Consider the following 14,721-nt stretch of genomic DNA (forward strand, 5'->3'; position numbering starts at 1 on the left):
GGCCACATCTTGAGATGTGTGTGTTTTCCATAAGTAGTTCAGAACAATCTGGAAGGGTGTGATAACCAAGGATCTCTCAAGAGTGTGTGTGTAAGTGTGGGTGCGTGCATATATGTGTGTGCCTGAATAAGTGTGCGCAGTGTGGGAGTGTATGTTTATGTGATATACTTCCTATAACACCAGCAACCTGGTAATCACTGCATGTAGTCACCTGAGATGCTCATTATCTGGTCTCTGTACACGTTCTGTGTGTGTGTCTGTTAACTGACGCTGTACCTCAGCACACACACATACACACACAGCTGGATTAGAGTCTCGCAAGTGTTTGGTCTTTGTGTGATTCAGCTACACACACACACACACACACACACACACACACACACACACACACACACACACACACACACACACACACACACACACGGACGAGTCAATGATAGACCAGGAGGCTAAGAGAGAGAACAAAATATAAATGATCACAGAAAGTGGTGAAACAGTTTTATGTTATTATGAGTCCAACTTTGATGTCATCCAAATTGATTTAAAAAAAAAAAATCAATACACCAAGGTTTCACACACACACATACACACCCACACACACACACCACTCCCCTTCTCTTCCCCAAATCAATTACTTGAGGGCCATGGTAACATAATTGAGGGCACATTTAGGCCCTGAAATTAACACAGAGTTTTAATGTTAAAACTTTTCTTCAACTTCTCACTTTCAATTCACCTTCAATTTGAACGTGAAAAAAACTATAATTATAATAATACTGATGATAATAATAAAAGGGAGACGAGATTTTATTCTTAAGCAGCAATAAGATGCAGGAGTTTATTTAACACACAGTTTCTCTTTTCACAAAAAGCTGTTTAAGACAACAAACAAATAGACTAAAATACAAGTGTTGAGTGAAAGATAACATTTAAAAATGCAAGAAAACTCTGCTAACAGTTTCATATTTTAGGAAAAAATAGGTAAAATGGAAATATACATGATGTGTACACCCATGCAAAGGGAATATGTTAATACAATCTTAGAACATATCTGATAATAAATGTTTATTTCATTTCACCTGTTTCCTCACTGGCTGAGGCCTCAGTCCAATTATCACCCAGGTCCAAGTGCCAGAGTTTCCTGCTGCGCTGGTCACACAGCACATTAAACACACTCGAGGCTGTAGAAATATTCATTACAGGCATTTGACGGATTTTAAAAATCTGAAAAATGCAGCGGGTTCATGAAAAACATGCCAGCCGAGGGGATAAGGATATTAAGACAGTGAAGCTGGCTCCAGTGAAACAGAATGGGGAGGATGGAGAGCTGCTGCAGACACTGCAGTTTATTTATTTATTTGTTTATTTCTCTTTTTGGTTTGTTTGTTTATGCTGAGATGAGGGAAATAAGGAGCTGGTGCTGTTTTTTGTTCCAGTCGATGTTACGGTAAGAAAAAGATCCACATGCTGGGAAACTTGACACAATACATAGATACAAAATATTAGATAATAATATTAATAATAATAATGGGTTTACAGAAGAAAGCATCAGAGGGGAAAGAGTAGATGGAAGAATTTGAGGGCTCTGACTGTTGCCGACATTTTCCAAAAGGTCCCATCTCCGAGCGTTCATCGTAATGATGCCTGCTCGCGGAGGAGACGAGGAGCTATCTGTAAATCACAGTCCCACCCGCAGTGATCCATGTCCACTGGTCATCACTTTGCTGAAAGAGACGGACAGAGAAAAGGGAGATGGACAAAGAGAGGATGGTGATTTGTGAGGATATCAAATGTCAAGGTCGATAAATGAAAATTGAGCAGAGCAGAATATAGAAAACCCTGTAGGTTAATCTTTAGTCTAACCCTAACACTTTATAATATAACATATTGTGCATACATACATATTTATACATGCATGCACATACAAGTACACAATCCAATCAGCTGCATGCTTAATAGCCAGTATGTTTTTCAATTCAATTACAAATGAATCAAATTTATCCCGCACCTTAAACAGCCTGACAGCCGACAACAATCTAATGGTGGTGGAAACAAATTGAGTAGGGTTATAATCATTAAGAACTATTTATCTGTGCTGCTCACATCACCGTGACTTACACATCCCTCACGTGTTCCAATCTGACCGGATCTAAACAACCTGCTGTGTTGATCACTTGACCTCGAAGAGGTCAGAGGTCGGCCAGTTCAAACAGCTATCAGCGGGCTGCAGGTTGCAGCAGGTGTCGTAAAACTGCTGCTTCTTATCTGAACTCTTTGACCCCTCATTAACCTCATCTCTGCTGCTTTGAGAATTATCACCCACCGCAGAGCAGCAGAAATCCTTTACAGCATCTGGTGGGTTTGTGTGTTTGTGTGTGTGAGGTGGTGATAGAGAAACACGGCAGCGCCACTTGATTGTGTGAATTGGCCATTTAGTGAGAGTCGGTGAGTTAGTGAGACTCAACCGGTGAGTTAGAGGTGACGGATAGAAGAGCACCGCAGTGATTTGAGCAAAGTGTTAAAGTCAGCATATAAGATCAGTGACAACATGTTACTGCTACATTCACATCATGTGAGAAGGATAGTGACATGGAAAAAGACAGATGTATAAAGAAAGAAAGAATGACAGAAAGAAAGAAATAGACAGAAAGGACCATGAAAGATGGATATTAAGAGAGACGGACATAAAGAAAGAAAGACGGATATAAAGAAAGAAATAAAGAAAGGTCATTACTTTCACCCCTAAGCATCCGCAGAAGTTTTTACACCATATACGTATATTATAGGTTTTATGTTTGCAATCACTGCTCTCGCTGGTTGACATTAGATCAATAAATATATAAATAAACTGATCTGATTTATTGTGTATACTAAATGAGAAACATGAAGCCACTTTGCACATTTTCAAGAATATTGTATATCAGATTCCACCTTTTGCTTCTGAGCACATGAACTCAAACTGCCTCAAGTTTGTTTGTGTCTTAGACAGCATGAAAGAAACTCGAAAACACTCATGTTGAAAGAAAAGAAAAAATGGCAGTAAAGCCTGGACTAGAGGTCCTTCCTTTGAGTACACCAACAGGAGGACTGTGAAGGACACTTTAAACGTCCATGTTGTTCTGTTTTCCTCAGATGTTTAGAACACCGGTATCAAAGAGTTTGTCTGATCTAAAATTAAATGGCACACAGAGAAAACCTAAGAACATAACTGATTCACGCTTCAGGGGCTGCATCCTCCATGGTCCACAGAAACTGAGCCAAAACATGAAGGTCTGGTAAATGGAGACTTTCCTATTTGCGTCTAGCTTTAAGTGTTTGAAGACAGAGTTTAAGTCCCATGTCCTTATACAGGAGATTGTTATCTTCCTTGGGTTTCTCATGTTCATCATCTTCATCGGTGTTACACCTTTGTCTACACTGGCTCCTCTAACTAGTGCAGCTCATCTCAGATGATCCACTGAAAATGAGAAGCACATTCACTGCAGGCATTCAGAGTTCACATTTAAGAGCAAGCTGTTTTTTTTACTTATCTTTTGGGGTTTGGCCAACAAATATATTGTTTCATAAAAAGTCCAGAGGTCATACTGGTAGTATAAGTGAACATTTTAGCCCAATCAACCACTACATTTGTGGGTAGAATTTTAAGTAAAACCTATAATGTGAAAAATATTCTCTGTGCATAACGATGGCCAATCAAAGTTGAACTGGTAAGTCAGTCTCTAAACTTTCATGGATGTTTTTAATGGACATTCTGGGTAGAAATGTCTTATTTCATCTTTGCTTCATTCTTTCAAAGTAAAAAAGACTAACTTGCGTTTTGTTTAAAACCTCTCTGGCTGTGTTTCTTGTTGCTATTTTTAGCGATGTCGCCATGTTTTGAAATCTCAGCTCGTACTTACCTTGATGAATACACCGTTGGAGCTGATGGACGGAGCCACAAAAGAAAAATTGTGGCTGTAATAAAAATGGACTTCACAGGTACACCTGCTGAGTTAGAGTACCGAATGCACGTATCGGTTTGTAAAGTGAAGTATGAAATGATGGATAAGGTGATGGATCATTAGCCTCTTAGCCAGTCACATTACTGTTCTCTTAAACCACTAATGTAAAAACTGTAGATTGGCGCCATCACAGTGGAACGTAGCAAATGTGGCTCACAAAGTTGGGCCCACGAGTTCTACTTGTGAAATTTCATTGGTGGAGAAACCTTTGTCAAGCAACTTTAAGCATGTTTCCTGTTTAAAAATAACTAAATAAAAAACTATGAAATTGATGTTAAAGGACCAACAGTCCCCTTAAATTCTGCACCAAACCTGTCATGTTGGTTCAACACTAACATTAGTGGTAGGTATAGGTTTGCAGGCCTATACAACGTACAGCAGCAGAAAGAAGCTAGATCCAGATATTCCTTTGGGTCTTATTAAAACATTTTGAGTCCATCTTTAGCACAGAGGTGGCTGAACAATAAACTTTTGTGAACAATATTTCAACAATCATGCGATTTGGCTCAGTTGTGTTGTTCAGATTGAGCAGTTAAAAATGTTGTCATCTTAACAAAGGTAATTGAGAAACATTGATTGTTTTGTGTGGGCACTTTGCTGATATGTTGAAAAAAGCTTAAAAGTCTAAATCAGGGAGAAGTGTTTTCTAAAAAAATTCATGATTTAAGTAAACTAATTATTTCAGTGAAGGAATTGGAAGAGTTTCACGGTCGTCTTCACAAATCCCCTGTGAGATTACATTTATAACCATTGTATAATTTGGATATATTTCACTGCAGACAACATAAAGACAAGGAAAATACAACTGGGTTTTCAGAAGACTTTCCAGTTCGAGCATTTTCCTGTTCCATATTGGAGACATGGTTGCATCCCAGAGGAAAAATATAGAGGGTTTAATTACATCAAGAGTTTATATTCAATGATTAGTCTGGTTTTAGACAATACATCTTGAATTTGCAATCCATCCAACATTTTTTTTACCTGTATTGCATACCCGAAAATGTCAAGAAAGCTTATAGTGAAGAGGAAGCTTTATAATTTAAAAGGTGAAGTTGTAACAGTAATTTATAAAATGTCTATATGTCTGTTTTTTTTTTTAATAGAAATTATTATGAGCTGATGATTTTTGTTGTTATGTGCAGGTTTATGTTTGGAGATTCTGGACTCATGAATTCTGGACTCATGACCTCAGCTTCAGCCCTGATTGGGAGCCTCTGCATCCTTTCATTCAGTGATGGACAGTGCTGCAACCCCACGCACCTTCCATATACTCCCGTCTTCTTCAGACCCTATTCTTTCCTTTCTCCCCCCCCCCCACAGAAGAAAAAACTAAATCCCCGGTTCCTGTGGAGCGGCTGGTTTTGTGTGGTCCCAGCACTGTCCCGTGTTTTTATCGCTCCTGTGACGGGTTACCCCCGGTCTCCCTCGCACCTGCGCCGCTCCCAGGTCCCTACAGGAATGCGCTGGGGCTTGTAATCGCCTTTGTGGGGGCCATTGAGTTGTACACGGCTGACTGAAACTTCCCAACCTCACAGCGCGCTGGCCGCTGAATGGGGCTCAGCGTGGGGCGGCTCTCCAAACCACGGCCGCTGCCAAATTCCTACAGTGGAGCTCCACAATCACTCCCACACAGGCCCCGGTATATACAGCCAGGCAGGAGGGATGGGGGAGGAGGGGAGGGATGGGGTCGGGATGTGGTGGTGGTGGTGTTGTGAGTGTGAGTGTGTGTGTGTGTTGGACACAGAGATTTAAAGTCTACATTTGACCCCACTTTGTGCGTTTTATCCACTCAGGCCCGAACATGCATTTGGCTTTTCCCCCCCCCCCCCCCAATCGCTGCGTGATTATTTGTGATTTGAAATTGGACATTTTAAAGTGTATTGGATGTCTCACCTCTTGTCGGAAAGCTCCAGTGCAGATGCTATTCCAACAACGGAGAGATCTGGAAAATGAGAAATAGAAAATGGGGGGGACAAAAAAGGAAAAAAAAAAAGATTTGGTGAATGCTGCTGGACAAAGTTTGGATAAATGAAGCAATTTCTCATAACTTTCAGTGTATTCTGCGCTGCGTTTCGGTGCATTAGGTCTGTGCGCCGGCGTGCAGCGTGGTAGCTGTGGGTAGATAGAGCAGCACCGCAGGATTAAGAGGCAGCAAGATTGTTAAACATGTCAACGTGTAATTGCACGATAAGGCCCTTCCGAGGAATTCATTGGCCCAGTTGCTTTCTCTATTCCGCGCTAATCTCGCCCGGCACATTCGCTCTGTGCAATCTGTCTCCATAATCTTCTGTGACAGAGCGGGCGACGTGAGCAGGCTGCCTGGTAATTTTTTTTTTTTTTTTTTAGGAAAAGGGGGGAAGAGACGCGGAGAAAATATGCAGAGGCGTGATAAAGTGACGCTAATTATCCCCATTTAGGACAGGGAGTGCAAGGGATCGGGGCTTTGCGAGCAGCCCGAGTGTGCGCCGGAGCTGATGGCCTCCTAGCACGGAATATATCGGTGGCTACAAGATAAGAGGAGCGCACGGCGGAGAGATTTATTGGCCGGTCAGCTAAACACAGTCTTGCGCACACACAGACACACGCACACACACACACGCACACACGCACACACACACGCACACGTTTACATCCGCACCCATCGTTGCCTGTTCACGTTGCACCCTGCACTTACCGCTCCTCAATCCTCAAGGTGTAATTTATGCGGGTTAAATTTGCCAGAACGCGCCTCTTTGAGCCATGGCGATGCGCCGTGACGCGCTCCGCCTTCCCGGGCTTTCAGCGCTAATCCGCATCTCTTCACATCAACAGATAAGATTTGAAACAGATGCAAAACACGTGAGGGGTGGGGGGGGGGGGGGGTTAACCAAACCCAACTCCTCTGCGCCACATACACGCTGCGAGGAGTACAGTGCGCGGAGAGATGTCTAGATGCAGCTTCTTTGGGATTTTGGAATTTAAACTCGTTCTCAGACATTGTTCCCCCCTGATTCCTTTCAATAGATTGACGAGCAGCCAGACGTGACACGCTCCACTATGAGGCCTAACAGGTTTAATTGACATGCCATGCAAGTCTTCATCAGTGTGAAATAGACCCTTTAACTATGTATTTGAGATTAATTGATTTTTTTCTATATTCAAAATGCCTAAGTAGGCATAAATGTCCCTCATTTGCATGTGTATGGCATATTAGCCTGCATCTGAGGCCTACAGGCAATGAAAGGTGTACATGTCAAAAGAAGATGTGGTTTATGACAAAAAATCTAGGTAATTTTCATTATTTTTAAGGGATTAATAATCTGAATGACATTGGGGTCTTTGCTCTTCAACACCCATCCCTCCACAGTGAAGGGGTTTGTGCCAAATCTGCAGAAAGTGTCAGTTGATCCATCTACAGCTTTGAAATTTTGACGAGTCATGATTTAACCCCATTTAACTCCACATGTGGTGGAGGTTTGAGTCCAGTTTGTGCAACAGTTTGGTTGTAAATCATTTGATGGTTGTGCTCCTTGATATCTGGTTTATCTTGAAATATTTGGTGCTCTCTTTTGTTCAGTGAAGGAAACTTTTATATGTTGATAAAAGGTTGTTTTTCTTCCTTTACGGTAGCAAACCTCTTATTTCTCTCCATGTTTATTATAGAGTTCTTAAAATTATCCCGTTTGTGCCTCATGCAGTTTTCTGGACTTCATCAAGAGTCGAGAGGAAAATTCAGAAACGACTCTCACTGATACCTACTCTTACTCATCTTACTGCCTCTCATGTGATTGCAATTTATTAGAAGAATAAAAGCATGTTGGATTTAATAACAGCTGTTACAAACTCATGATTTGAACACTGCTCAGGGAAAATTGGTTAAATGAATGTAAGAGATTTTATGATACTGAGAATCTTCTCTGAGGTCACCACGTAGCCACCAAGATGTAAATTTATATAAAGCCTTTAATCTCGTGGTTCACATATTTTATGTTTTATCTCTTAACAATAAAAAAATTTAAAGGCACGAGACATAAATGAGGATGACAAAAAAATACATGTCCCGAGGCCAGTGGCTGCAAAATAAACCAGTTCAAGTGAAGGAGTGAGACTAGAGTCTTTAAAATAATAACTATGGTAATATTAATAATTTTATCCATAAACTATTGGTTACATATTTATGTTATTTACCATTTCCACCTAAGTCTCATGAGTTAAGTGTCAAGTGCTCCAAACAGAAGCAGTGAATTTGGCTTCATCAAAACTTTCTGCGGAAATTCTCCAAATTTCCCTTGTGATTTTATCTGATATGATTTATTCTATAAGTGGAGTTAATATAGATTTTTTTATAGCAGCCTTGTATACAACCATATAAGTAAATTAAAAAATCCTGCACAAATAACACCTCTGCAGACTTTTGATAATTTTTCATTGATTTCATTATTAAAACTTTGATGTGAATTGGTTAAGAGAGTGAATGTGACACAACTTATTGGTTAGACAAATAAAAATGTAGACTAATGACTGATCATATATTTATGTAATATACGAAACATTGTTTAAAACAAGGATTACATTTTTGCTGCTTAAATTTGCTATAAAAACGTCACATTTCATAGGCAATTGAAAGGGGAAAAGGAAACGTTTTAATAAGTAAAAGCTTTTATTCCTTATAATAAACGAAGACACTTTGTTAATTACAGTAACAGGTGGTTTGTCAGATGAGGCCTTCTCATAATCTATATCAATCAGATTTGATTTTTAAGGAATACGTTCAAAAACGAATGGAGCAATGAATTATATGAAATCAAATGAATTATGAGAAAGGAGAATGTGGGCCATCATATTGGCCTGTGTTTAACATTTAAACGACTTGAATATTTTTTGGCCTAACCACTAAATATGAAAAAAAAAAGCTTTTTATAATGTTCTTATTTTATATTTACCCAAATACAAGTTTAGCTCATGAAACATCATCAACCCACTGTAAATGTGTCCTCACAGGCCTTCAAACTGTAGCTTTTACGCACAATTACGCACAAACAATTGGGTCTATTTCAAAGCTCATGGGACCTATATGTGTCCAAATTTAAAGAGGTGGCGATTTTTCTCCAGAGGAGGATTCATGATATTCTCGTGTTATAAAACGTGAAGAGACTCCTCCAAGAACATCGTGAAAAAAAAAGAATCACTCTTAAGCGTTCTCTTAAGAATCAAAGCAACATCTTGTGAAATTTATTCAATTCTTGTTCATTGCAATATCAGGGCTTTTCACTCGCAGGAAAAGCACTTAAAATTACAACAGCAGTTGCCCGTCATCCTTTTGAAATATTAAAATTATTCACAATTTACAATAATTAGAGTGTTACAATAAAAAGAGATGATTTCCAAGAATTAAGACACAGGCTTCTGCAAATGAACACAAATATTTAAAGTACGTGATTTTTTCCCATTTCTTTTTAAAGCACTTTCTTATGATTATGACACGTTTTCTCATTTTCAAATAACTTACAAGAAAATTATGAGACAATTGAACCAAATACTCCCCACGTGGACCTGGCATAACCCTCAACTAAGACTGTGAAGTAATGGACAAAAAGATGATAGCACAATAACCAATATCTCAGCATCATATTCGTTATATAATTCCACTGGTTGCTATTCCAAAAAAAGCCGAGATGAATATGCTATTTACCCTTCATTTACAATATCATAAACATTCTGTACAAAATGCAGGTAGATCTCGGGGCCGGGGTTATTTAGAAAAGAGGTAAATATTTGGTTATGTGTTCGTTTGCAGTTTTCAATTTTTCTGTGAGTTCTAAATATGTGTTAGAGGGACCGTCCCGTTCACTCCAGCCGTGGCGCTCTGGTAATGCTGCGGCAAGGCATGGAGTCTACTTTGCATTGACGGGTCCCCCGGCTCTCCGGTCGGTAAATACATGCTTATCATCTCTCTCAAGTCTCCGGGGCAAGGACCCCGTGAGTGTGTGCTGCTGACGGGAGGGCTTACACTCGGCTCCGATTTCACCAGCGACCCTAACGTCCCCATGGCAGTGGAGGAGGAGACGCCGGAGCCCTGGTGCTGTGTGTAGGTGATCCCGCCGTAGCCGGAGGGTGAAGCGTTCATGTAGCTCTGAGAGTTCGAGATGGGGCTGTACTGCAGCGCTGTCATGTCGTAGCGGTGCATGGGCTGCGGGTTGTGTGAGTGGTGGTGGTGCGAGTGGTGGTGGTGGTGCCCTCCGCTCCCCGGGTGCTGGCTGTAGGCAAGCTGAGCCTCCTGCATCATCGCTGCGGCTGCTGCCGCTGCAGCCACCTGCCCCGAGTACGCACCGTTCGCCCAGCCGTTCATGTGCGCGTAGCCGGAGCTGCCTGAGCCTCCGTGACCCCCGGGGCTCTCTAACCTCTGTCCGATCCCCGATGAACCCATGCCGACCCCTAAACCAACTCCACCACCCCCACCGGGCCCAGAAAGCAGTCCTCCTGCGAGGGAATATTTGTCCTTTTTCAGCAGCGTCTTGGTCTTCCGTCTTGGCCGGTACTTGTAATCCGGATGCTCCTTCATGTGCATGGCTCGCAAACGTTTCGCCTCGTCGATGAAAGGACGCTTCTCAGCCTCGGACATTACCTTCCACTCGGCACCCAGCCGCTTGCTGATCTCAGAGTTGTGCATCTTGGGGTTCTCCTGTGCCATCTTCCTCCGCTGCCCACGGGACCACACCATGAAAGCGTTCATCGGTCTCTTCACCCGTTCCTGGTTCGCTTTGGACCCGCTATTCGGCCCCGTTTGCCCCGTGGTAGTGTTCGTTTGGGGGCCGGGGGAATGGAGGTCAGTTTCCATCATCATGCTATACATTCACCTGGTTTTAAAGTTCGCCACCAACAGAGAAAAAAGTATTTTTTAAGATAGGCTAAGTGCGCACAAAGTTCGGGGGCGCACAGGTCGACTGAGTCGCAGAATTGATATTCTGAAACCCAAACTAATCAAATACGACACAAAAAATAATCCGAGAAGGGATATAAAAATTTTCCAACCAGTTTTTCGCCCTGTCTTCGCCTGGGTTGGTTCACATCCACTGTGAGAGAATGCGCATTTGAGCCACTTTGCTTATGTCGGAGTTGAGAAGTTGGTTAAAGCGGCGGCCATATGATGCGCACTGACAGCGGTTAAATGAGCCACAAGCGGCCAATGAGGCTCTAGCAGCAGAGTGATGTGCATGGCGTTTGGTCAGGTGACTAGGGGACCATGGAGGAAGAACACGCCGGAGGAGGAGGAGGAGAAGGAGGAGGAGGCAGAGAGGAGGGTCAATCCCACAAATAGCACAAGGCATTTGAAATTTCCAAACACCCTCTCAGAGACTCAAACTAAACAAAAATAACTAAGATTTGTTTGCAGCGATGAAGCGACCAAACGGTGGGGGCAGTCTGTGATTAGACTGAGTCAAACATCTCAGCATATTTTAAAATATGGCTCATGTATGGATGGATGCTGACTTTCAGAAATCCGCTTTAAAGAGAGAAGCAGCAGTTTGAGAGAAATTATTTCTTTACCCTTCACTTTCTCTTCATATATGAAAGTTAGAAGATTTTCTTAATCGGGATATTCTTACACTCACTGTGCGTGCTGGAAGGCTGGGCCCAACTGTAATTTTACGTAGAGGAATTACACCACAGCACAGCCGATACAAACCAATTCACTTTCAGAGGACTTGATGCGCAACCAGCTCCTCAAAATCTAGATTTTTAGTCACCTCTCCTTTTACCAAGGAATATAATTAAGGCAGGCTATGTAAGAGTGAAAGTGTGTGGCGGTGATTTGGTATAAAACAGTTGGTATAAAGAGGAGAAACCCATGAGTGTGGATGGCCACATAACGGGATAAAATTGCCGGGGAAAAGCGCTCTTATCGCCGTCTGCTGGTGATGGTGCATGAGTCCTCGTGTCTCTGCCTTCAGCTACAGACATTGACTTTCTTTATAACAATATTTAATGTGTCTCATTTAACGTCCAGTCCAGCAGTCCGCGTGCGTAAAAACCATGAGAGGAAAGTGTCTTCGCGTCCGGGCATATATAATCCAGATTTCACAGCTGACCTCCTCTGAAAAGCCCAATCAACCTCTAATTGAAAGGGAAAACGAAATACCACTTCCCGCGGCGAGACTAACGATTTAATCATTCTATCGTTCTTTGCTGTGTTTTTTTATATTTTAATTAGAGCTTAGCTTGATAAAGCTCCCTGCTCAGGGGCCTGAGGGAGCGGGATCACTCGGACGGATCCATGCGTCTTTGGTAATAGGGTTAACGGGAGATCACAATGGTCAATAAACGTTCGCAGTGGTCCGGGCCATGTGGCTTAAGGCCCGAGAAAGATGACAATATAATGACGGCGAAGGCGGAGGAGGGGGGGGACATGACACCAGACAACAAACAGGAGCAAAGACAAACAATGCTGACTGATAATAAAGTCCTATAATAAAATAATGGAAAAAAACACTTTGCTCGATATTAACCCTAATAGTTCCCATGTGAGTCTACAGTAATTTAAAATAGGCCCATAATTACAAGAAACTATATAAGCAGACAAAATCTGACATAATCAAATCTTTGGGCACAGTTATTTCAAATTCAGAAAATAATAATTTTTAAATAATCTGAACAAGTAATTTTGATGAACGACAATAGAGAGAATGTTTATTATTATTAATAATAATGTAGTGGATGTATGTTGTTCATGGAGAGTTGGCCTCACATGCAGTGACACAAGGACCCCGGTGGTCAGTGTTTTCTCTCTCTGTCATCCCCCATCAGTTACTCCTCTTTTAACAAACCTCTTTTCAAGCCTCCTCGCTCCTTTGTGCGCGGCCTCTGCAACAGGATGTGAGTGTGTGTGTGTGTGTGTGTGTGTGTGTGTGTGTGTGTGTGTGTGTGTGTGTGCGCGTGTGTGTGTGTGTGTGTGTGTGTGTGCGCGCGCGCCCACGACTGGGGCTAAGGGTCAAAGCAGTTATCCAACACTCCTACCCACACAACAAATACCCCTTAATATAAAGAATCCCACAGCTATGAGCGTCCACACGCATTGTCATTGGACCCTTTTTTCTACACTTATTCTCATCATCCATGCACAAAAGTTACAAAACCCGTTTTAATCTTTGACCTTTTCTGCTAAAGTAGTTAACCTGAGCCAAAACGTTTCCACGCGCGTGGTGCGTGGCTGTGCGTAATTGTGCGCAAGCCAGGACACTTGGAACTGGTTGGCGTTGGCTCTGGGGGTAAAACAGGTAACTATGGTCACCTGCTGATCACCTGGACACACAACACGAGGTCTTGTGTCGAATATTGAACCGATCATACTTGTACATAGTAGTTCAATGTTTGCTTAAAACCTTGTTCTGATTTGTTGTCCTTGTGCTCAACCTTGTTCTGCTTGGTTGTCCTTGTTTTTTTTGTTTATTTGTCTATTTCTGTACGTTGAGAGCAACGGAATAAACGTAGTCAAATTCCTTGTTCGTGTACGCATACATGGCCAATAAAGCTGATTCTGACCTGAAGAGAGAAAGCACCTGTTCACTCGCACTAAAATCTAAAGATGCGATGATCAGCCCTGGACCACTTTCACCCGCCTCTCCCCGCCTACTGAGAGGTAAACAAACAGTCATGTAACGTCCATTCGGACAGCCAATAACCCCAGTAACAATTAATCGTTTAATAAATAGATCCACATTTTTACACCGCGCACCAGATTTGTTTCCTCTGTAATTCAGACGGAGACAGATGCATCAGATAATAACCACTCAGCCCGGAGCAGATCACTAGCCGATAATGTCACTTCGGGGGAAAAAAAAAAATCAACCTGAGTCGGTTAGTGAGCAACTGGTAGCACCAGGAGCCGCGGAGCGCTGCGCTCTGCTGCGCAGCCGAGCCCCGCGGAGCTCACTTGTCCCAAAATAAAACCACAGCCTGCAGCTATGAAAACACACATTACACTTGTACTGAAATGACGATGCCAATAAAGACAACCATGCGCAGTGAATGAGATCAGAGAGCTGTCACGTTACCGCTATTTATTGCGCCATACGAATTTCATCAAAAAATAGATTTCACGCAACAAGACAGGTTAACTGCATCCACAGGTTAAATATCGGCACAAATGTCGTTTTTTTTTGCGTGTATATGTAAACTTACGCATGTTCCCCTGGTTCCCTCTGCTCCAGACCAAGTGGGCAGATTTGTCCCTTCATACTCCTAAAGCCGTCCTAAACCCTCCAAAGCTTCATGTAAGACCGCTACTCCCACTACAGTCTGGCCGCTCCAGTGCCAAGGCCATCCTTACCCGGTGCCCAAACCCACTACTCAACACACACTGAGGGGCAGAGACAAGAAGAAATGACATTTATTATACACTCTAAAAAAGACAATTCCAAGTTATTGTTTCTCTCTGCGAAAGGGGCTTGCTTCTAACATAATGAAGCGTCTTTTGTGTGGCACAGAACAATACAAAACAAGTATTCTAATAAATAGCCACTTTTTTCTTTTTTTTTTTTTGGCTCTCCAGGATGAATGGACTGGAGCGGCGGGGTTCTGAAAGGCAGCTGTGCCGCATTGGCGGAGGAGGGGCGAGGACTTGGCGAGGAGCCCCGCACCCCCTTCGCCTCCTCCTGCATTCTGACTCCCATTACTGATCCGGGAACAGAAAGGGATGCAGAGACAGGGGGAGAGAGGAGGGAAGAGGAGAGGAGGGAGGAGA

At 42.4% G+C, this 14,721-nt stretch overlaps 1 protein-coding gene across 5 annotated transcripts; it reads right to left on the bottom strand.

Annotated features, from left to right (window-relative positions):
• Positions 1-805: 805 nt before the first annotated feature.
• On the bottom strand, positions 806-14,444 carry sox1a (SRY-box transcription factor 1a). 5 transcript variants are annotated; one of them, XR_004612460.1, is made up of 4 exons: positions 9,991-11,211; positions 5,895-5,943; positions 2,009-2,036; positions 1,613-1,721 (listed from the first exon to the last, which is right to left on the bottom strand). XR_004612460.1 is itself a non-coding variant. In XM_034573454.1 (3 exons), exons 1-2 carry the CDS (start codon positions 10,831-10,833, stop codon positions 5,923-5,925), a joined length of 864 nt encoding a protein of 287 aa, XP_034429345.1. In that variant the 5' UTR covers positions 10,834-11,210; the 3' UTR covers positions 806-1,724; positions 5,895-5,922. The 5 variants fall into 5 exon arrangements, 3 of the variants coding, with proteins under 3 accessions (XP_034429345.1, XP_034429344.1, XP_034429347.1); XM_034573454.1 differs by lacking the exon at positions 2,009-2,036 and having other exon boundaries at positions 806-1,724; positions 9,991-11,210; XM_034573456.1 differs by lacking the exon at positions 2,009-2,036 and having other exon boundaries at positions 1,592-1,721.
• Between the last annotated feature and the right edge of the window lie 277 nt (positions 14,445-14,721).

The sequence above is a fragment of the Hippoglossus hippoglossus genome, chromosome 21 (genome assembly GCF_009819705.1).
Source record: "Hippoglossus hippoglossus isolate fHipHip1 chromosome 21, fHipHip1.pri, whole genome shotgun sequence".
In the NCBI taxonomy this organism is placed as follows: domain Eukaryota; kingdom Metazoa; phylum Chordata; class Actinopteri; order Pleuronectiformes; family Pleuronectidae; genus Hippoglossus; species Hippoglossus hippoglossus.

Excerpts from the sequence above, each read along its gene's own strand:
- sox1a (XM_034573453.1), bottom strand. The coding sequence starts at position 10,833 with ATGTATAGCATGATGATGGAAACTGACCTCCATTCCCCCGGCCCCCAA. Across the intron at positions 1,725-9,990 it reads TGGTGAAATCGGAGCCGAGT|CAAAGTGATGACCAGTGGAC; the intron begins GTAAGCCCTCCC and ends CGTCTCTTTCAG.